Consider the following 22,475-nt stretch of genomic DNA (forward strand, 5'->3'; position numbering starts at 1 on the left):
GCCTGGAAAATGGCGCCGTGATTTGGCGGGGACAGACCAGCGTGCTCGCGCATGCGGCTCTGTGACGCCTGCGCTGTTGAGTGCGCCACGGCCGGCGCCGGTGAGGTTGGATAGCGCAGGGGCTGCCGCCAAGATGGCGGCCGTGCTGCAGCAGGTCCTAGAGAGGGCCGAGCTCTCCAAGCTGCCCAAGCAGGTGCAGGCGAAGTTGGAGCGCTTCCTGGCCGATCAGCAGAGCGAGATCGACGGGCTCCGAGCCAGGCATGAGCGTTTCAAAGTGGACAGTGGTGAGTCTGAGAGAAGGGGAGCTGGGAGAACGGGGCGGGCCCCGACCTGCTCTGTACGGAGGGGATCGCGCTGACCAAGGGCTGAGCAGTATATGCTCGTCCCGGTGCTTGGGCAGAGGCAGCGGGCCGGCAGCTCGGCTTCGGGTGGGTGGGCTGGGGCCAGGCCGGGTATCCATTTCTCCTTTGTGCTTTTTAGCGAGTAGCAATGTCTCGGTTCTTTCTGATGAGAGAAGTGAGGGAGGGCTGGGCCTCAGGGGTCCTTGGCATCAAAACACTTTGAGGGGACGACGTGGGACTTGTGAGGTGGGTGTGTGCGTCCTGTGGCTGGGAAGGAGCACTGAGGCGGGGGGAAGGGGAGAGGGGCGTGTCCCTGCAAGGTCCCTTCAGTAGCTACCTGATAGGGTTTTTTCTTTTTCTCTTGTCTAGAAGAGTCGGATTTGGTTTTATTTTCTTTTGCAAAGGACTGCTCAGGGTTATAACTACCTTCAGAACGAGTTCAAGCAAGAGCCTTTCATCAGGTTTTTAGCAGGCATTGGTATGCTTCAGTGTGCTTTGGTCATTGTTGTGGAAGAGAAATAGTTGTTTGTTTAACCCAGCTCTCAAATAGCTTTACGTTTATGCTTTTTCTGATAAATTCCGTATTGAAGACTGTAACCTTTCTGTAAAATGCTCCTCATAGAAATCAGTGTTTTTATATTAATTTGGAGCTTACTTTGTCATAAATAATAGCAGTAGAGAACTTCAGCAGAAATGGGGCTAGAGTCTAGATAATTATAAGCGCTGGGGCAGGGTTGTGAGTATGAGTTAATGTATTGGGTAGGTGACATATTTCTAATGTAAACTACCACCTTTCAATGTTTCTGTTTCTTTAGTGATAAAAGTCTTATTAAAGTAAAATAGTGAAGTGTAATGTAAATTAAAGTATAGCACAGATTTTAGCAGGTTAGTCTCGTTCTCGTCTTGCGTGGCTGAAAAGGGTGCATTATTAGAGGCTTATAAAAAGTGGAAGCAAGGACAGGCAGCCTGGGAAGAGTACAGAGATGTTGTCCAGGAAGCTAGGGACCAGGTTAGGAAAGCTAGGGCCCAGTTAGAATTAAACTTGGCTAGGGATGTTAAGGATAACAGGGATTCTACAGGTACTTAACAAATAAAAAACAGACTAGGCCCCCCTCAGGAAGCTCTCAGGAGAACTGGCTACACAGGATTTGGAGAAGGCTGAGGTTCTGAATGACTTCTTTGCCTCGGTCTTTACTGGCAAAGGCTCTAACCGTACCACCCAGGTCTTGGAAGGCAGATGCAGGGACTGTGAGAATGAAGACCTTGGGCCCACTATAGGAGAGGATCTGGTTCAAGACCATCTTAAAAATCTGAATGTGAACAAGTCCATGGGACCTGGTGAAATCCCTCCGCGGGTCCTGAAGGAGCTGGCAAATGAAGTCGCTAAGCCGCTGGCCATCATATTTGAAAAATCATGGCAGTCAGGTGAAGTTCCCGATGACTGGAAAAAGGGAAATATAACCCCCATTTTCAAAAAGGGGAAAATGGATGACCCAGGGAATTACAGACCAGTCAGTCTCACCTCTGTGCCTGGCAAAATCTTGGAGCAGATTCTCCTGGAAGGCATGCTAAGGCATATGAAAATCAACAAGGTGCTTGGTGACAGCCAGCATGGTTTCACTAAGGGGAAATCCTGCCTGACCAATTTTGTGGCCTTCTATGATGGGGCTACAGAACTGATGGACAGGGGTAGAGCAGTTGATGTCATCTACCTGGACTTGTTTAAAGTGTTTGACACTGTCCCACACAACATCCTTGTCTCTAAATTGGAGTGACATCAATTTGACAGATGGACCACTCGGTGGATAAAGAACTGGCTGGATGGCCGCACACAAAGAGTTGTGGTCAATGGCTCAATGTCCAGCTGGAGACCAGTAACGAGTGGTGTCCCTCAGGGATCGGTGTGGGACTGGTATTGTTCAACATCTTTGTCGCTGACATGGACAGTGGGATTGAGTGCGCCCTCAGCAAGTTTGCCGATGACACCAAGCTGTGTGGTTCGGTTGATATGCTGGAGGGAAGGAATGCCATCCAGAGGGACCTTGACACGCTTGTGAGGTGGGCTGAAGCCAACCTCATGAAGTTTAACCATGCCAAGTGCAAGGTCCTACACCTGGGTCGGAGCAATCCCAGGCACAGCTACAGGTTGGGCAAAGGAGAGATTCAGAGCAGCCCTGCGGAGAAGGACTTAGGGGTGTTGGTCGCTGAGAAAATGAACATGAGCCAGCAGTGTGCTCTTGCAGCCCAGAAAGCCAACCGTATCCTGGGCTGCATCAAAAGAGGTGTGACCAGCAGGTTGAAGGAGGTGATCCTGCCCCTTTACTCTGCTCTTATGAGACCTCACCTGGAGTATTGTGTGCAGTTCTGGTGTCGTCAGCATAAAAAGGACATGGAACTGTTGGAACAAGTCCGGAGAAGGGCCACGAGGATGATCAAGGGACTGGAGCACCTCCCATATGAAGATAGGCTGAGAAAGTTGGGGCTGTTCAGCCTGGAGAAGAGAAGGCTGTGTGGAGACCTCATAGCAGCCTTCCAGTATCTGAAGGGGGCCTGTAGGGATGCTGGGGAGGGACTCTTCATTAGGGGCTGTAGTGACAGGACAGGGGTAACGGGTTAAAACTTAAACAGGGGAAGTTTAGATTGGATATAAGGAGGAAATTCTTTCCTGTTAGGGTGGTGAGGCACTGGAATGGGTTGCCCAGGGAGGCTGTGAATGCTCCATCCCTGGCAGTGTTCAAGGCCAGGTTGGATGAAGCCTTGGCTGAGATGGTTTAGTGTGAGGTGTCCCTGCCCATGGCAGGGAGATTGGAACTTGATGTCTTAAGGTCCTTTCCAACCCTAACTATTCTGTGTTTCTATGATTCTATGATTTCAAATTCAAAGATATGATGGGAAGTATAAGAAATAAAAATCCCTCAGTATTTCCTTAGAATTCCATTATGCCCGAGAGAGATATTGGTTCTTCTTTCACTATGTACTTTACATTTAAGCTCAATGATTCAGTTATTGTTTCAGATAACCAAAATTTAGATCTGTGTTTGTTGGTTTTTTTTTTCGGTGCTATGGGATATGCAGCACAGAGCGCAAGAGTTTGTTTTAACATGTGTTAATTAAGAATTTTTTAAAATCCCTTGCCACCTAGGTTTGTCTGGATTCTATTTTATGTGTATAGAAATACACTAGAGTGAAAAAGTTTTATGTCGATGAGATCACACTGCATAATTGTGATGATACAGCATTCTCTAGCTACATCAAGAATGTTAAAGAACTATTAAAATTAATTAGGTTATTTTTTTATGGATCATTTCTGGAAATATATCACTTTCCGTGCTAACAAAGTATTTTGAGCAATGTTAAAATTGTGAAAAATGTGAAAATGCATCTTTTTGCCTTCAAAAGTACTTTTTTCTTAATTTCTACCGTAGTCTTATTATTTTTAGATGTATTCTTTATAAATACCATTCTTTATTAAAGATGTTTATTAATAATGAGGTAACAATGTTATTTTGCAGAACAACAGTACTTTGAAGTAGAAAAGCGCCTGGCTCAAAGTCAGGAGAGGCTTGTAAATGGGACACAAGAATGTCAAACTCTGCGTGAGGAGCTTAAAAAACTTCGTAAGTATAATGCACATCCTTCATGTTGTCCAGGAGATTCATTCTTTAGTCCAGTGTTGTGTTGAAATGCCTTAGGTTTTAAGTAGGAGTTGAAAATCCATCCAAAACTATTTTTTATTTCAGCAAGTAGAGTGATGTTTTGCTTTTGTGTTTTGTTGTTTTCTTTAACAGGATTTTTATTCTAATGGAAAAAAAGCACCCTTGCTTTCGTTTCTTTGTAGTAATAGTAGTAGAGTGGGTTGTGTATTGATCTTCACAATAAATGCTTCTGCTCTCAGAATTTCCTTAGTACTAACTAGTCCATCCATAGCGAAGTGTTTTTAATGTTAATGGAAGTTTCGGCTTATATCACATTTGGAGAGTGAATTCTGTTATTATGTTACAGTGGGGATCCCTCACTACCTTATATTTTTACCCAACAGATGAACAGTTGAAGTTAATGAATGAGAAAAATAAAGAGCTTGAAGCTGCTCAGGATCGTAATGCAGCCATTCAGGTACTGGAAGAATTTGACGATAAATTGAAAGACTTGGGTTCACCTGTGTCATTGCAGTATCAGTTTCCAAAGTGGATGTATCAGTATCAGTGATGTACATATTTACATGGCTGTGTGTACAAGAAAATTTTTGAGCTTTTTTGAAGTAAATGCTGGTGTTTTAGACGAATGAATTACAGGTGAACATATGTCGGAGCAGATGCTTTTATTTCAGTTTGGATAGATTGTTTCATTCTCTCTGAAACATGTTGAACCGACTTTAACCAAACCTCAAAAACTGAACAGTGATGTAAAGAAGAGCTCTGTTTTTTTTCTCCATCCTTTCCCATGCTCTGGCACAGTTGCTTTATGCTTAAAAGTCGTGGGGTTGCAGGATGAGAAACTTCAGCTGACTTATCCAGCAGAACACTAATTTTAGAGCAGGAAGTGAAAACATTACTATTAGATTCATTTGTACACAATGAGAAGACTGATGTGATTGCTTCCTCAGAGGGGCTTACGTGGGCCTAACTGAAGTGGTTTGTATTGGCACATTAGAAAGCAGAGACAGTAGTATGATTCAAGACTATTGACTTTTATTTGGTTTTTATACTGACTTTTTTTTACATGTACTCATTCCTTGGTTACTCTGTTATCTTTTTTAAAGTAAAACTTTTCCATAGAATCATAGAGTACTGGGTTGGAAGGACCTCAAGGTCCAACCTTTCTTGTCAAAAGCGCAGTCTAGGCAAGGTGGCCCAGCACCCTGTCCAGCTGAATCTTAAAAGTTTCCAACATTGGGAATCCACCACTTCCCTGGGAAGATTATTCCAATGGCTGATTAAATTTCAGTTGAGCCTTAACTGTCAAAGCTGTCTTTCGAAGAATATTAAAATTAGATGCAGTTTTGAACAGTTCCTGTTGCTTGTTTTGGATTTCTGTTAAGCCTTCAGTTTGTTTCATCTGCTCTAAGTTAAACGATTTTCATTCCAATTTTCATTCAAATACAGCTAGAACCAGAGCGAGTCTTGTGGTAGTCTCGATCTCTCTAAGCCAATTAAAAAGCAAAGGCATGAAAAGTGCCTATTCAGTATGCTGGTCCTGAAATCTGTGTGTTACTTCTCTCATCTTTACTAGTGGTATTCTCTCATGCTTTGATAGTGGCATTTCACATTTAAGCACAAAGGGGCAGCTGGATATCAGTATTGGTGATTTATGGGGAAAAAAACCCTCATTAATTAAAATGTTTTGGCTATTAGGCACTAGAAGAAAGAGGTACATTAACCTGCATTTGTTTGAATTACATAGCCCAACATGAAAGAAAAAATGGAAACAGCCATGCTTTCAGAATTTATAGTTTAGACTGATACAGCTGCCCACTATAAAAGCCATTTATCCTGTTTTTCAGTGGCTGGGGTAACTTACTGTGGTTTAGCATACTTCTTTGTGATGGTAAGTATAAATAGTGACTATAAACTGTTAGTGAAAGCTGATCATGTTTTTTATTGCTCTTTGCATTTTTTTTTCAGAGCCATTTAAGTAGAGAAAAAGAAGAACTGGAAGCTGAAAAGAGAGATTTGGTTCGAACAAGTGAAAGACGATCTCAAGAGGTTGAACATTTAAATGGTATAGCCAAGAACATATTAACAAAATAATTCACATGGGTTTGCTAAATACAAGACAGTTGGACTGATATGGAGTACCCAGTTTGTATAGGCAGTCCCAAATAATGGAAAGAAAACAGCATTTAGAGAAGGGGAAACAAGAAAGGGAATCACCATGCTAATTGTAGAAAAACACAGCAGTTTGATGCTTGGTTTTTACAATATCTTACTGCACAATATGCATTATGGGTTGCCTGTTCTCATTCTTTACAATTTTGATAAACCGAGTAAGTAAAACTGTTACGTTATTAGCTCTTTTTAACGCTGATTTCGTTCCTCCTTTTTCCAGAGGATGTTAAACGCTTAAATGAAAAGCTTACAGAAACAAACACAGAAAAGGTGAAACTTCAGTTGAAGTTGGATGAACTTCAAACATCAGATGTTTCCATGAAGGTGAGTAGTCCTTTACATGCACAGTACATGTTAATGTTCTAATAAGTAGTTGTTTGTGTGACATAATCCTAATTTTCTCATTATTGAGTTTGAAAGTAGGTTGAGTGCACTCCTGTTAATTATAACATTTTATTATGAAACTGGTGACTGTGTCTGGAAGAGAGACATATTTATAGAAAGCAAAGGGGCATCAAGTTGGGCAGGCATATCCAAGCCTCATGGATGGCAATGATGGCTCCTGCTATCCACTAGGAAGGACTCCAGGTCCATGAAGGCAGGTAGAAAGGAGAAAAGTCATTATTTGTGAACCTGCAGAATTTCTCTGTTGTCAGAATAAACTATAAATAGCTGAAAGTGAGGAGGAAACGAGAAAAGAGGAGGAAGGCTTTGATACCTTAATTTGTTTCCTCTATCTAGATATTAGTCTAGTTCCTACCTAATGTAAACTTTGAGAAAACTAGCTCAAGCTTCAAGAAATTCTTGTAGTTTTAGACTTGTAAGTTAGTATTACCAATATAATAAGGAACACTGCCTGTCATTTTGTGATATTTAGCATATTACAGTACATTTTTGCTACTCCTACTCTGATCATAGTTCTTTGATTAGCTGCTTATTTTCTGTGGAAAGGATACAATTACACTATACAATTTTCTTTTTAGTACCGTGAGAAAAGGTTGGAGCAAGAAAAAGAACATCTACAGAATCAGAATGCATGGCTGAATACTCAGTTGCAAGCCAAAACAGAGGAACTTCTACATACTGCCAGGGAGAAAGGCAATGAAATCTTGGAACTTAAATGTAATCTGGAGAACAAGAAGGAGGAGGTAGTGTAATTACTGAGTGCTTTTGTCATTTCTTAGAAATTACAGCTCCTGATTAACTGTATTAAACAAACCTGAGTACTTCAACTTGAGTAAAAAAAGTATGTTGTGTAGTTAATAGGGAGATGTTCTTTCTTTCAGCTTGTAATTTTTAAGGAATATGTATAGTTACCATTATCTAGAGTAGAATAGTCAAAGATTTTAATTATAAGCTAGAAATTTTGGAGTTGCTGATAACAAAGCTATATAAAGGTATAATGCTGTTAAAATGTACAGGAATGCAGGAGCAGAAAGATCTGGCTCAACATTCTTTGCAGAGTGGGAAGATGGTATTTTTGTTTTCCTAGAAAAAAACACATGGCAGAGTCAATGGCTGAGTTTTGAAAATACTCTGCTTCAGTGAGATTCTGTTTGGGTACCTAAGCAGTTTCTTTAACAACTGGCAATTGGGCAGATTTTCTGTGGCACTTCAGCTCCACTGAGGCTCATGGCTTTATTTGGTTATGCACAATTGGAGCAATTTGGGAATTCTTGTTTTTAGTTTTAACTGAATGCATGGGGGCAAGTTCTGTTAGAAAATGTAAGGATTTAATTTCTTTCTGGAACATGTTTGGGTTTTGTTGGTTTTTGTTTGTTTGTTGTTTTTTCGTTGTTGTTGTTGCTTTTGGTTTGGTTTGTTTCTTTTTTTTAAGTAAAAAGCAATGAGATAGGCAATTTCCAAAACAAACTGGACTGGAAAGACAAGCTTATACACAATGTTCTCATTTATTCTTTGAACAGGTTTCCAGAATGGAAGAGCAGGTAAACAGCTTAAAACAGTCACAGGAAAATCTTCAGAAGCAAGTGGAAGACCTTTTGAATAAACTGAAGGAGGTAAGACAACTTGAAATATATGTGAAACAGCCTTACAGTTGCTTATACAAATTACAAATCAAAATGTGTGAAATAGAGTTGAATGCTCACCCACCCTGTCTCTAATTTACTAGGCAAAAGAACAGCAAGCTGGTATGGAGGAAAGATTTCACAGTGAACTGAATGCCCATATAAAATTGTCCAATTTGTATAAGGTGAGTTTATCGATTCTAAGTGTGTTATTACTAATACTTGGCACTGAATCATAGCATTTAGTGTAATGCAGGTCAGTTTTGGTTTTGTTGGGTTTTCTTCCCCACAAAGTGTGGATGTGGGGAAGACATTGGAAAACGTTGTGAAACATACAAGATTTTTTCTTTGCCACTCTTAGGCAGTATTTGAAATCTTGCATTTCTTGGATCATTTTATATATTAAGCAGAATCGGGTTACAATAGTGACTGTTTTGAGGCTAGACGTATTCATGTGATTGTGTCTTATGTTGTATTGGGAGATAAAGGTTTGTATGTAAAATGCAACTATGAAAGAGGTGTTTCTGAATTTGGTTAGTGGAAGTTGATTTCAAAAACACTGCAGGTATTAGTGGCCTGATTATGGCACAGCTGAATGTCATGTATTGTGGCAAACAAGCACATGTAAACAAATAATTTTTGTTAGTTTTGTCAGCTCAAAGAAAATACCTTGTAGCATATTGACTAAGAAAAAGTCAGCTAAAGAGGACACCTAATGCTTTTCATTTTACACATACTAGATTCATAGGTTAATGAGTTTTGTCGCCTGGCTGTTTTTGCTTAGATACCACATAAATATTCTACCCTGTTTAATTCTGAGATCAAAATTAATACTTTAGTCATTTGTAAACTGATGTCCCTTCATTGAACAGTATGTCAATAGCTTACTTTTGTGGAGCATAATGTGTTATCACTTAATTCATTCTTGTTATGGTGGTTGTTGAGGATTTTGGGGGGAGATTTAGAATCACTGATTTTAAAGGTTTGTCTTCCGCTTAACATACAGTTTGCTATATACTTTTAACTGCTGACATTTGTCTGACCTGATACTAAAAGCATTGAGACTGAGTGCCCTTCCGTGGGAACTTACTCTGAGATTTTGGAGATTGGCAAAAGTTGAATCAACTTTATTTCAGTTACTTCCGATGAACTTGCAAGAATTGCTGAAGTATTGCATTTGTGAGATCTCTGACTGGAAGCAAAAAAAACTTTAACTGTTTGTACAAGATTCCCTAAAAATACCAAATTTTTCAGATTCATCAAAGTCATGGACTCAATATTTCTCCAAATTTGCTTAATTGAGAGAAAGAACAAAGCCAGTACCAGCTGTGAAGCAGCTAAAAAGCATACATTTTATTTGGATTTCTCATAGCAAATCAATACCTGATACTTCTTACTCTCAGATGGGCAGCTTGCATCCAAGTGAGACTGAATCTGAGTGGAAAGAGAATTGTCCAATTTAGGTGAATCTTTCAGCGTTTCACTCAAAAACCCCTGCTTTTTTTATGACTTTTAGTCAGTTTGAGCTTTCTTATAAAAATATAGTCACTATTGATATGTACTGAAGGTTAAATAAAATGCTTCTATTTAGAGTGCTGCTGATGACTCAGAGGCAAAGAGCAATGAACTGACAGGAGCAGTAGAAGAGCTGCACAAGCTCCTGAAGGAAGCAGGTGAAGGTAAGCCATGAGTGAGAAATGGCAAATGAAACAGAACAGTTGTGCTTCTTTGTAACTACCTGATGCATTTGCGAAAGGAGTTTCATTGGCCTTTTGGGGTGGTCAGTGTCACTTTGTAACAAAAATTTTATGTGACTAGTTGAATGTATTCAGAGAGGAGTGTGGGGGAACTATTTTCAAATGTTAACTGGAATTTTACTTTGGAATCGGATGAGAGGATCTAATTTTGCAAGATATGTCTTCATTTTAGTTTCCTCTTTTAGATTCCTTTTCACTGATAAAAGGACAGTTTATATTTTAGCCCTTTTCTAAACAAAGGTGATAGGCAGCAGTTCATGCTTCTGTCGTGTTATTGAGTTTTCTTATCAGCATGTGCTCAGATCATATAAAGTTAAAATAAAATTTAAGGTACATGTGTACATTTTGATCGTTTTAAAAGAAAAAATTAAAAACAACCGCAACACAGCAAACTGCCTGTCTGATTTAATTTTAGCAAATAAAGCTACTCAGGAGCATTTGGCTGAGGTGGAAGAGTCAAAAGCTGTAATGGAAAAAGAACTGAGAGAGAAGATCAGTAAACTGGAAAAGGAGCTGGAGAATGCTAATGATTTACTGTCTGCTACAAAGCGTAAAGGTAGGGATAACACTGGGAAGTAAAATCTTTATATCATGTTTCATAGAATCATAAAATAGTTAGGGTTGGAAAGGACCTTAAGATCATGTGGTTCCAACCCCCCTGCCATGGGCAGGGACACCTCACACTAAACCATGTCACCCGAGGCTCTGTCCATCCTGGCCTTTGGGCACCACCAGGGGTGGAGCATTCACAGATTCGTTGGCCAACCCATTCCAGTGCCTCACCACCCTTACAGTAAAAATTAATGAAAATACTGTGCTGAATTTCTATAGGAAGTAAATGCATTAATCTTAATTCATCTGTAGTCATTTCTAATCATGGATTCTAGGAGTTTTCGTGTGTCTGTGTTTATATAGATGAAAATACTTTCTTTTTTTCCTCTGCCACAAAAGTGCATTTCTATTTAAATGTTTTTTGGAAGTTCTTTTGTTAATCTGGCTTACCTTTTAAAAGAAAAAGGAAATACCTTAAGGCTGAATCATCAAGTAATAAGAATGATAAACTATAATTATCTTCCTCTTTAAAAAAAAAAAAAAGAAGGCAACAGACAAAGCTCTCCTTAAATTTACATTTGACATTAAGTCTTGCTCAGTGTTTTTTTTTGGGGGTTTGGTTGTGGGTTTTTTTTGGTGTTTTTTTTTGTTTGCTTTTTGTGGAAAATAATTGTTTGCTTCATGTAAGTGATTTCTAAAGGAAAGAGAGCACAGGAGGAAGGAACAGAGGCATGAATTATATTTGCTAAATTGCTGTGTCAATTGAATTTAATGAAAGTAAACCAGTGTTCTGCCACTCCAAACCTCTGGCAGTTTGCTAAGAAATCTTACGTTAAGCTTTGCTCCAGCTGTTTCAATTGCTTATGTTCAGAAATGATCTAAAGTTTAACAGTCTAATAGCAAAATCTTTTAAGCATTTCAGACTAGTCAGAGATGTTGATAACCTATGACATGGAATATTTTATATAATGCCAGTAACTTGCACATGTGTATGTATAATACAGGTTACAGAAAACTCTTAAACCAGTAACTTTTAAAGGCTTAAAATAATAATTTGAAATACAGTAATTATAAAGCACAAAGGTGTATGAAGACATTCTTTATATTAATAACAGTTATTTATGATGGGAATTATTACAGCTCTTTAATAGTAATTGGCATTATGTCTTCAGGAGCCATATTATCTGAGGAGGAACTGGCAGCTATGTCTCCCACTGCTGCAGCAGTAGCTAAAGTAGTCAAGCCTGGAATGAAATTAACTGAGGTAAGTGAGAAGAAACTCTTCAATTTCAAGGCCCTTATAATGCCAGTAGAGATATGCTAGTAATGCAAGGTAGCAGATTTCATTTACTATTTTGGATTTAATGTAATGCCTGACTGAAGTCAATGAAATCTTTTTGTTTGAGGCAGACTTTACTAGCTAAGTCACTGGGATATTTTTCAACATACCTTACAGTTTTTCTTCAGTATATCAAAATATTTGTAGGGTCTTTAAGTTATTTTTCTGAAATACGTGCATGTAAACTTATTTTCTGTATGTGTTTTTGGCAGGAGCCTTTCTTTTTTCTTATTTGCATGTTTGTTTTAATCTGTGCTGCTGTGCATTTGGCTTTTACTTGCAGAAAAAATAACATAATGACAGGTCAGACATGCTTTAGAGTTTTTTTTGCAGTTCTGTTTATGAAATTTTTATTTTCATTTTGTCTGTCATTCTGTCTAGACGTTAAAATACTTCTGTGCTTGCTGTTTTCTTTTGTGATACAAGTTTTGATATTTCTAGTCTCTTAAACTTGCCCAAAATTTGTCCCTTTTATATAGATTTTTTTTATTGCATACTATTTCACTATAAAAACTTGCCATTTTAAAATTAATATGGATAACTGCTTTGCCCTGGTATGAGTCCTAAAAACACTTTGTTTTGAAAGTCCAACTTGTTTTTCTGAATTAACTAGTTTTAGAGCTGTATGAAATTATACTGCTGTAAGGTATAAACTGTGTAATTACGAGCGGCCTTTTTTTTTTAAAGAGGTCTATGCAGATATATCAAAAACAAACCACCACAACAACAACAAAGAAATCAACCCAGAACTCTTTTTGTTGCAGCTGTACAATGCTTATGTAGAAACTCAGGATCAGTTGCTTTTGGAAAAGCTGGAGAATAAGAGAATCAATAAATATTTGGATGAAATAGTGCAGGAAGTAGAAGCTAAAGCACCAATCTTAAAACGTCAGCGTGAAGAATTTGAGCGTTCCCAAAAAGCTGTTGCTAGTCTGTCTGCAAAGCTTGAACAAGCTATGAAGGTCAGTATAAAAAAAAAAGGACCTTGTAAAACTATGGGTAAAAATGATTTTTTAAATTTCTTAATAGCTGTTAGTATATGTATAAAATAGATCTTTTAATCAACTTCTGTTGTTGAAAAAATCTGTTGAACTTTCTAGCTTACGATTTATTAGGCTGTACAAAGTATTTCACAAACCCAACATTTTTTCAGAGTTTTTTATAGTGAAGGCTTAAATATGGTGACTTAAAATCCCTGATTTTCTGGGAACGTAGAATTCCTTATGAGCAAAGATTAGCATTTGTCCGTCCAAAGAAATAAAATCGGACTTCAGTGTTTGCTTGCCATTAATTTTAATACATACGCTAATACAGCATAAAAGAGCGTGGCTTTTGAATCCTAAATCTGTAGAATTTAATTTAATGTAGTAAAGCACAGTTTGAATCACAAGACATGTCTCTGATGTTATCGTACTGAAAAAGAATATGTTTAAGCAAAATTGCTATGTGTTTCTTAATGTTCCTATGCTTGCAGGAAATTCAGCGATTGCAGGAGGATGCTGATAAAGCCAATAAGCATGCCTCTCTGCTTGGAAGAGAAAACCAGAGACTGGAAATACAAGTAAAAGATCTTTCACAGCAGGTAGAACAAATGTTGCTCTACTTAAAATGTACTATTGGAATTTATGTGTTAACATGTTGCTGAATTTCTGAAGTTTACTTGGAAGTTTTGCTCAGCCGAAGTTATGTAGAGTTTGGTTGTCATAAAAGCCTTAGGGATGTTAAAAGCTTCTCCTTAGGACAACATGGCATTTACATTTCTGCTTACAAAATTGTAGTAAGCGATGAAAAATGCAATAAGCAATGCTGCTTTAAGATAATACTGTTAAACATTTGACATGGAAAATGTGAGTGTGTGTGTGTGTATGTATATATATAATATGTAACTTCTTTGTTTGATGGGAATGTTTTGGGATATATGCAGAACTGAGCACAGACTGTCCACTTCTGATCTTGATATTGTTTCATTTTGCTGAGCTGGTTTTTGCATAATATAATTATCTTACAAGGATTTATCGACTGTAATAGTTTTTATATTGTAGGAAAAAAATACTTAATTTCTAAGTACTTTGTATCTAATATATTGTTTTTCAGAGTGAACTTTCAAGTCTGTGCAAGTCTTACGCTAGAATATTCTCTTTCAGATTCGTGTGCTTTTAATGGAACTTGAGGAAGCTAGAGGCAATCATGTGATCCGTGATGAAGAAGTGAGTTCTGCTGACATCAGTAGCTCTTCTGAAGTGATATCTCAACATCTAGTCTCTTACAGAAATATTGAAGAACTTCAGCAGCAGAATCAGCGTCTCTTAGTGGCTCTTAGGGAACTGGGAGAGGCTAAAGAAAAAGAGGAGCAAGAAACAACATCATCTAAGTAAGTTATCTCTTCTAGTAAACTGTTTGTACTATGTAGTAACAGGGATTTATTCAAATACTTTTCAGATTTTTGCTTCTGATTGAGTGCACATGCATATACAAGTTCATGCTTATGAGCAACTATGTAATTCATAAAGGCAAATTGTTATTAGCGTTGTTTTCAGGTTTAGATTAAAATGGCTCTTATCAGCATATCTTGTAATAGGTCCTCTCATCAAAATAAAAAGTAAAAATGTTTGTCCATGTTTTTAGTGAATTTCACACGACAGAGCTGGTTTTCAGAAAAGAAAGATAAGCTTTCATTCCCCATAGCTGAATAGAAAGTTTAAATGTTCCTATCATACACTAGCTGGATATATGTATGTGGATAATGCCCACAGATAATGTGATTCTGTATTAAAGGTTCTTAGTCTGATTCTCTGCTCATGCTAATGACTGTTTGAAGTTATTCACATAAATAGAATTGCATCTATTCTGCTTTTCATGAAAGAGGTCTGCTTTCTTTGGCATCTACCAAATGGCAAGCCCAAAGGGCAATATTTCTGTAAGTTTGCTCAAAAAACTCAGCGTTGCTTAGCTTTCAAAGATGCTATAAATGTAAACTGGAGGACTGGACACAAAATGCAAGGGTATCTTACTATGCCTCGCTGATCATGTTACTGAAAACAGCTGTTGTTGGTTTCAGAATTTCTGAGCTTCAAAGTCAGCTTGAGGAAGCTCTCAATGAGCTAGAAAAACTGCGTGAATCACGTCATCATCAGTTGCAGCTTGTTGAGTCTATAGTTCGTCAGCGGGATATGTTCCGCATATTGTTGGCACAGACAACAGGAGCTGTCATTCCTTTGCAAGGTAAGCAGTCATGTTTCTGCATCATTGAAGAAGGAAAAAAACCCAGTCATTTGTTACAAGTTTTCAGTAATGCACTGTAATGGTACCTACTAACTTCTCTTAATCTGGTATTCAACTTTTACCTTTACTCACTGGAAAACCCATGAATTTGGATTTAGGCATGTGGTTTTATTTTTACAGTACAATAACTTTTTGCAACATAATAACCGACGTGTAGTGGTGACTATGTGTGTTGTCGTGGTTTAAACCCAGTCAGGTAATTCGTTCGCTCACTTCCCCCCCTTTTCTTGCCCTCCCCCTGCTCTCGGAGGGACGGAGAGGAGAATCGAAAAGAATGCAACTCCCACGGGTTGAGATAAGAACAGTTTAGTAACTAAGGTCTAACACAAATCACTACTGCTACCACCAATGATAATAATGATAAAGGAAATAACAAGGGAAGAGAATACATCATCTCACCACCAGCCGACCGATAACTCGCCCCCCCCAGCCCGACCAAGCTCCGACCGATACCTCCTCCAACCCTGCATACCCCCAGCCCTTCCGGCTCACTCCCAGTTACATCCTGGGCATGACGTGCTGTGGTATGGAATACTTCTTTGGTCAGTTTGGGTCAGGTGTCCTGTCTCTGCTTCCTCCTGGCTTCCCCTCCTCCCTGGCAGAGCATGAGGCTCACAAAGTCCTTGGCCAAACCAAAAACATCAGTTGTTATCAGCTCTGTTCCCGAGCTGAAAGTCAAAACACTGCACTGCACCAGCTCCCAAGAAGGGGAAAAATGACTGCTACTGCTGAACCCATGACATTATCCACCCCTTATTCCATACCATTCATGTCATGCTCAGATCCCACATTTTCAATATACCATCACTCTTATCTCAGTGCATGGACCAGTCCCTATAAAGCTGCTGAGTCCATCTGGTCCATGATGTCAGGCTCCATCTCTTGTAACAGTCTTCCAGAGCAGGAGAGACTGTGTGCAGTGTTCACACTCGTGAATAACTTGGGCAATAGTGTCCATTGCTAGGTCCACCCCTTGATCATGAGGCCATCTCTGTGTTGCATCTCTGCTCTGATGGCCTGAAGTGCCATGGGCCCACCAGGCTTAAAATAATTCACTGTCCCCTTAAGCACTTTCTGCAGCTTGCTGCTGGGGACTCCATACAGCTGCCTTCCATCTCCGATGCTTCCAAAGCACTGGAGGGGCCCAGTGGACTAGATACTTGCCCATACTGTCCCACACACCCTGCCACTCATGACTGTCCAGCCTTGGGGAAAACCTTTTGGTCCCCCTATATCCTTGTCTAACCCCAGACAAGACCCAAACCTGACTCTGCTTAACTTCTGAGATCAGACAAAATGGTTGTGGGTAAAACACAGTCTGTGTGCGTGCCAACATGCTGATCCCCACCACAATCAGCAGGCAGGTCCCAAGGACACCCAAAGGCCATTCAAAACCTTCAGAACTCTCACACGATGCTGCTGTACTTGTCACTGGGGCTGGTGTAGCTGCTGTACTTGTCACTGGGGCTGGTGTAGCTGCTGTACTTGTCACTGGGGCTGGTGTAGCTGCTGTACTTGTCACTGGGGCTGGTGTAGCTGCTGTGCTTGCCGGCTCTCCCACCGCCAGCTTCTCTTTTCCTGAGGCCAGCTCTTCCTCCTCTGCCTTGCTGGGAAATGCTGCGTGGTCTCCTGCATCCTCCTGGGGCTCGGCGGGCGGCTTCCGGGAAATGCTCTCGGCCGTCGCGGGGCTGGGCTCGGCCGCGGGGCTCGGCTCTTCCGCGGGGCTCGGCTCTTCCGCGGGGCTCGGCTCCTCCGCCGCCTTCTCCCGCTGCTCCGCAGCCGCCTCCTTCCTCTCCTCGACCGCCCCGACCTCCTCCACCGGCAGCCGTCCCCTCGCGGCCTCCGGCCCCGCTCCCGCCGCCGCTCGGTTTGCTGCCGCCGGCTCCCGGGGCCGCTCCCCTCAGCTCCCCGCAGCCTCACGAAGATGGAGAGTAGGGTGAGGGCCAGGACGGTGAAGAGCAGCCGGACGGCCAGGTACAAGTCCACGGCCACGTCCGGCCCGCCCTGCTGCTGGAGCCCGCCCGTATTACAAGCCATTGCCATAAAGCACAGTGAGACAAGAACCTTAGCCCAGGCCCCACACTTGATAAACACTATCAGAGCAAATACCGGCTCTACGTAAGTTACAACATTCTGAAGCTGCGAGATCAAGCAAAACAACTCTGAGAGCCAATAAATCGTCATTGTGATGAGTGACTATTAATCCAGTCAAATCTGTCGTTATCTCAACCCTTCGTGCCCCACGTTGGGCACCAAAAAGAACTGTCGTGGTTTAAACCCAGTCAGGTAATTCGTTCGCTCACTTCCCCCCCTTTTCTTGCCCTCCCCCTGCTCTCGGAGGGACGGAGAGGAGAATCGAAAAGAATGCAACTCCCACGGGTTGAGATAAGAACAGTTTAGTAACTAAGGTATAACACAAATCACTACTGCTACCACCAATGATAATAATGATAAAGGAAATAACAAGGGAAGAGAATACATCATCTCACCACCAGCCGACCGATAATCGCCCCCCCCAGCCCGACCAAGCTCCGACCGATACCTCCTCCAACCCTGCATACCCCCAGCCCTTCCGGCTCACTCCCAGTTACATCCTGGGCATGACGTGCTGTGGTATGGAATACTTCTTTGGTCAGTTTGGGTCAGGTGTCCTGTCTCTGCTTCCTCCTGGCTTCCCCTCCTCCCTGGCAGAGCATGAGGCTCACAAAGTCCTTGGCCAAACCAAAAACATCAGTTGTTACCAGCTCTGTTCCCGAGCTGAAAGTCAAAACACTGCACTGCACCAGCTCCCAAGAAGGGGAAAAATGACTGCTACTGCTGAACCCATGACATGTGTTCTGGTAGCATACTGTAGGTGTAAAGAATGAATTGCTCAGGAAATCCAAGACTTTTCTAGCAATACAGTATTAGTTTTAGCCATATTTTGGCGTGGTTATATTATCTTCTGCTTTGGCAAGCATTTATTCAATTACTACCTTTAAAATCCTCTTTATCTTCAATATCCTCTTAGCTTCAGGTATGTTACCAGAGGAGATGTCTCTTACATCTACTCCAAAGCGCTCAAATTTACCTCAGGCCATGTCAACTCCTGCTTCAGTGTCAATGACTGAGTCAGTGGAGACTCTGGAGGCTAAGGCTGCACTTAAGCAGGTATATTTTCCAGTAAATGTTGTAGAAAGCTATCACTGTGGGTTGGGTTTTTTGTTTTTCATGTAAGCACTTTAATGTCTGTTCTTTGATGCAGTTACAGGAAGTTTTTGAGAACTATAAAAAAGAAAAGGCAGAGAATGACAAGTTGCTGAATGAACAAAATGAAAAGCTTCAGGAGCAGGTCACGGACTTGAGGTCACAAAATGCAAAGATATCTACACAGCTGGAGTTTGCTTCCAAGCGGTAAATCAGCTATTTTTTTTCATTACCTTATGTACGTGTTCTTTGTCGACAGGATCATGTTGACTGCCTGATACCATTTCCTTAAGAAGAGTTGCCAATTTAGTATTTATCTATTCTGTTAAAGAACACAAAGGAAATAGTTAAGATAGGATCAAGAATACGTCTTCTAGTTGAGTGAGCGACATATGTGAAAACTGATGCACAAGAGCGCAAAATGTAGCTGTGTACATATGCTTTTTGCAATTAAGATCAAGCAATGTAAAGTGGCAAACATACTTTGCTTTGTTGTTCCTTGTGAAGTTACGAAATGCTGCAGGATAATGTTGAAGGCTATCGTCGAGAAATAACATCTCTGCATGAAAGAAACCAGAAACTCACAGCAACAACTCAGAAGCAGGAGCAGATAATTAACACTATGACTCAAGACCTGAGGGGAGCTAATGAAAAACTGGCAGTGGCAGAGGTTAGTAGTACAGTGTGTTATACTGCTAAATATTCCAAGTTAGGACTAGAGTTTTTCTTATGACTATCTTGAAAGCTGTCAGAAACTTGAATGTGTGGCTTTTTGAGTGCATTAGCTATTAAATTTCTAAAAGCTTGTGTGCTTGTATATTTGGTTTATATACTTGTAATATTCTGCAAAATGCCTCAAGTACTACTTGAAGATGTAAGAACACTCTGAGGGTGTTTCAATTTACAGAGGAAGACAATGTGATTAGTCACACTGTTGTGTTCTCACTCTTCTTGGCTTAATTTGCATGAGTTTTGATTTGCAATCTATAATCTTAAAGCTTTTTTTTTTTTAATTAGTATTAACTAATCATAAGATTAATGGACAGATTTGGGATTGATAACAAAGTGCTTATTATCGTTTGCTGTCTTAAAGGTGAGAGCAGAAAACTTGAAAAAAGAGAAAGATATCTTGAAGATGTCAGATGTGCGTTTGACTCAGCAACGTGACTCTCTCTTAGTTGAACAAAGAGGACAGAACTTGCTGCTTGCTAATTTGCGAGCTATTCAGGTATGTGGCATTATTCTCATGTGCAAGTTTTTTGTCTGTCTTTCAGAGTTTTCAATAAATGCCCCTAGAAATCTAATAAAACAGTCATGGGATTGGGTAATTATTTTGTTGTTGTTGTTTTTGTGGGGGGGTTTGGGGGATTATTTTTGTTTCCAATTGCCACTGAACATAAAATACTTGAGGTACTTGTTTAAGCAAATTTGTTACTCCTGTCTTACAATATGATACTCTGCTATTTACTTGGGCAATGTCCTGAAAATTTTGAGTTGTTGAGAAGGGTTTTCACAATAAAATGGAAATAAACATGGAACCAAAATTAAATTAAAAAGTCTATATATGAATTTTTATAACAGCAAAATCTACTAGTTGCTGCCTTGGTAGTTTAGTTTTCTAGTATGTTAGGGTGTATTTATACTTTTGTATTTTTTATTGTATATTGACTCTCAGAGTATAAATACTTAAGGTTGCACATTTTATCATGTGACGGAATTCTGTTTCTGCACTAGACCTTTTGGGTTTCTTTAAACCTAGGAATTACATTGCATGTGTAATAGTTTTTTTTTTTCCTAACAATACTAATAATATTATTAAATCATAGATTTTAAGTGTTACTTTTTGTAATTTTCTTTATCTGCCTACTGTTGTTTGCTCCCTGCAGTAATTATTTTATAGATTACTTAAGTGTATTGTAAGCATTGTGTATTATTGTGTCTTTTATCAGGGAATACTGGAGAAGTCTGAGACAGATACAAAACAAAGGCTCAATAATCAGATAGAAAAGCTAGAGCGTGAAATATCTCAGCTGAAGAAGAAACTAGAAAGTGAGGTGGAACAAAGACATTCCCTTACCAAAAATCAAGAGGTAAGTATAAATAACCTAAACTTATTTCAGTGAAAATAAAGCCACAGTTTTATGGCTTAGTGCATTGATTTTCATCTGTGAAACTTACAAACATTTGTGCCATTTGTGAATAATTACAACTTTAAGAACCTTGCGTTTTCAGGTTCATATCCTTGATCTTAAGAGGCAACTTGAGACTGAGACAAACCGTCACATTAACACAAAGGAACTTTTAAAGAATGCCCAGAAGGAAACTGTGATGTTGAAACAGCAGCTTAACAATACGGAGGCTCAGTTAACATCTCAGTCATCACAGAGGGCTCCGGGGAAAGGTAAGATGTTTTTCTACATTGAATTTCTCTTTATGTTAAATATTTCTGTCTGTAGAATGGTAAAATTCATAATAATTTAGAATTGGGAAAAAAGTACACTAAATAATAAACATCATTATTACAGTCGCGTATTAAAACAAATGATAACCAGGATTATTTACTAAAGTGAAATTCATGTCCAAGCATCCTTTGACAAAGGGGAAAAATAAAGCAAAACTTTTATTAATGGATCCCTTATTACTTGAAAGAACTGGTTCCTTATTTTTAAATAGCCAATTTTATTGTAAGCCACTGTTGTGGTTAAGGCTGATAATTTAATTTAGAGAAGCTTTGTGGCAGTGATATTTTTTTTCATGTTACAAGATTTTAGTTTTTAACAGAACAATGGTTTAAAAAGCTGAATTAAACTCCCATCAGTTAATGAATGTATTCTAATACTATAGGTCAACCTAGTACAAATGAAAATGTGGATGATCTTGTAAGTCGACTAAGACAAGCTGATGAACAAGTTAATGACCTGAGAGAGAGACTCAAGACTAGTTCTAGTAATGTGGAACAATACAGAGCCATGGTTCTTAGTCTAGAGGAATCCCTTAATAAGGAAAAACAAGTAAGTAGTTACCATTGTTTGTTAGAGAAAAACAAGAAACAAAATGAAAGGGTTTGGGTTTTTTTGGTGGTTTGTTTTTTTTTTTGTACTACAGTACAGTCTGTAGGACTTAAAGGAATTACAAAAAAGCTGGTCAGTTTAAAAGACATAATATAATGTAGTTAGACCATATTTTAGAAAGCTTTTAATCATGAAAACGCTATACCTTTTTGCACCATGGTTTTAAAATGCTGGATTGTAAATTTTACTCAAAGCTGAATTCTGCCAACGTCCGCCTTCGAAATAGAGTATTTGACTTTTTAAAACTCTTGCTTGTTATAACCCTGTAATCAATGGTTAAAAATATTATGTAGCTCTCAATCAAAAGCAGTTAAATTCATACCTTCTTGCATTGCTGATGACCTTACTGATAACAAGGAACACTCCGTATGTGGTATTCATGGGAAAAGCTTGAGAACGACCTTCCAATCTCTCATACACTCCACCAAGATAATACAGAATGAAGGCTCTTTTTCCAAGTCACTCAGCATACCAAAATAAAATAGGTTGGGGAAAAGAATTCTTATTGTCCACCAAAAATGAAGTGTCACTAGACAGCGGAGTGCTGTTTGTCTAATATCCAAGTTCTCTGACTGTCTCTGTTACTGTAAAAATTTCATTGTGGCTCGGTATGCTTTAACAATATTACAGATTCTAGTGTGTAATAGAGATACCCTGGCTACTGCAGATTTGACTGCAGTCACCTTAAACTCCTTTTGGGTGTACTTCATGAGGTATTACAGCTTTGAATAGAGGAAATGGGGGAAGGGGTAAAAAATCAATGTTATTCATGGTTCTCCAAATCTTCAGTGTTGTTGTTCTAAATGAGATGCTGAGAATAGCTATTCTGATTTTAAATTGTTAATAAAACCCTGGGTTTATATCAGACTATCATATTTAAAGGAAAAAATATTGATCTCTTATGGATTTTAATGAAGGTGACAGAGGAAGTTCGTGCAACAGTTGAAGCTCGTCTGAAGGAGTCTTCAGAGTATCAAGCACAGCTAGAAAAGAACCTGATGGAGTCAGAGAAAGAAAAGCAAGAACTGCAAGAGGAGAAGCGTAAAGCTGTGGAGAGTATGGAACAACAGGTATGCACTGAATGCCCCCAACCTT

General features: G+C 39.4%; 1 protein-coding gene across 3 annotated transcripts in view; it reads left to right on the forward strand.

Moving 5' to 3' along the window:
• Positions 1-30: 30 nt before the first annotated feature.
• The window catches only part of TPR (translocated promoter region, nuclear basket protein), a 44,229-nt gene continuing 21,784 nt past the window's right edge, over positions 31-22,475 (forward strand). For 2 of the 3 annotated variants that reach the window (XM_062606246.1, XM_062606247.1), the window contains exons 1-23: positions 32-284; positions 3,854-3,958; positions 4,381-4,454; positions 5,963-6,059; positions 6,387-6,490; positions 7,150-7,314; positions 8,092-8,184; positions 8,298-8,378; positions 9,785-9,872; positions 10,366-10,506; positions 11,675-11,766; positions 12,606-12,803; positions 13,316-13,423; positions 13,986-14,212; positions 14,900-15,063; positions 18,134-18,273; positions 18,368-18,516; positions 18,817-18,979; positions 19,403-19,537; positions 20,259-20,399; positions 20,542-20,710; positions 21,154-21,320; positions 22,298-22,450. In XM_062606246.1, the coding sequence (XP_062462230.1) occupies positions 134-284; positions 3,854-3,958; positions 4,381-4,454; positions 5,963-6,059; positions 6,387-6,490; positions 7,150-7,314; positions 8,092-8,184; positions 8,298-8,378; positions 9,785-9,872; positions 10,366-10,506; positions 11,675-11,766; positions 12,606-12,803; positions 13,316-13,423; positions 13,986-14,212; positions 14,900-15,063; positions 18,134-18,273; positions 18,368-18,516; positions 18,817-18,979; positions 19,403-19,537; positions 20,259-20,399; positions 20,542-20,710; positions 21,154-21,320; positions 22,298-22,450 (3,105 nt within the window). In that variant the 5' untranslated portion in view covers positions 32-133. Of the gene's footprint in view, positions 285-3,853; positions 3,959-4,380; positions 4,455-5,962; positions 6,060-6,386; positions 6,491-7,149; positions 7,315-8,091; positions 8,185-8,297; positions 8,379-9,784; positions 9,873-10,365; positions 10,507-11,674; positions 11,767-12,605; positions 12,804-13,315; positions 13,424-13,985; positions 14,213-14,899; positions 15,064-18,133; positions 18,274-18,367; positions 18,517-18,816; positions 18,980-19,402; positions 19,538-20,258; positions 20,400-20,541; positions 20,711-21,153; positions 21,321-22,297; positions 22,451-22,475 lie in introns of all 3 variants that reach the window. The other variant, XM_062606249.1, reaches the window with a different exon arrangement.

The sequence above is a fragment of the Pezoporus occidentalis genome, unplaced genomic scaffold (assembly GCF_034315485.1).
Source record: "Pezoporus occidentalis ecotype Australia unplaced genomic scaffold, CSIRO_AGI_Poc_V1 ctg95, whole genome shotgun sequence".
NCBI lineage: Eukaryota > Metazoa > Chordata > Aves > Psittaciformes > Psittacidae > Pezoporus > Pezoporus occidentalis.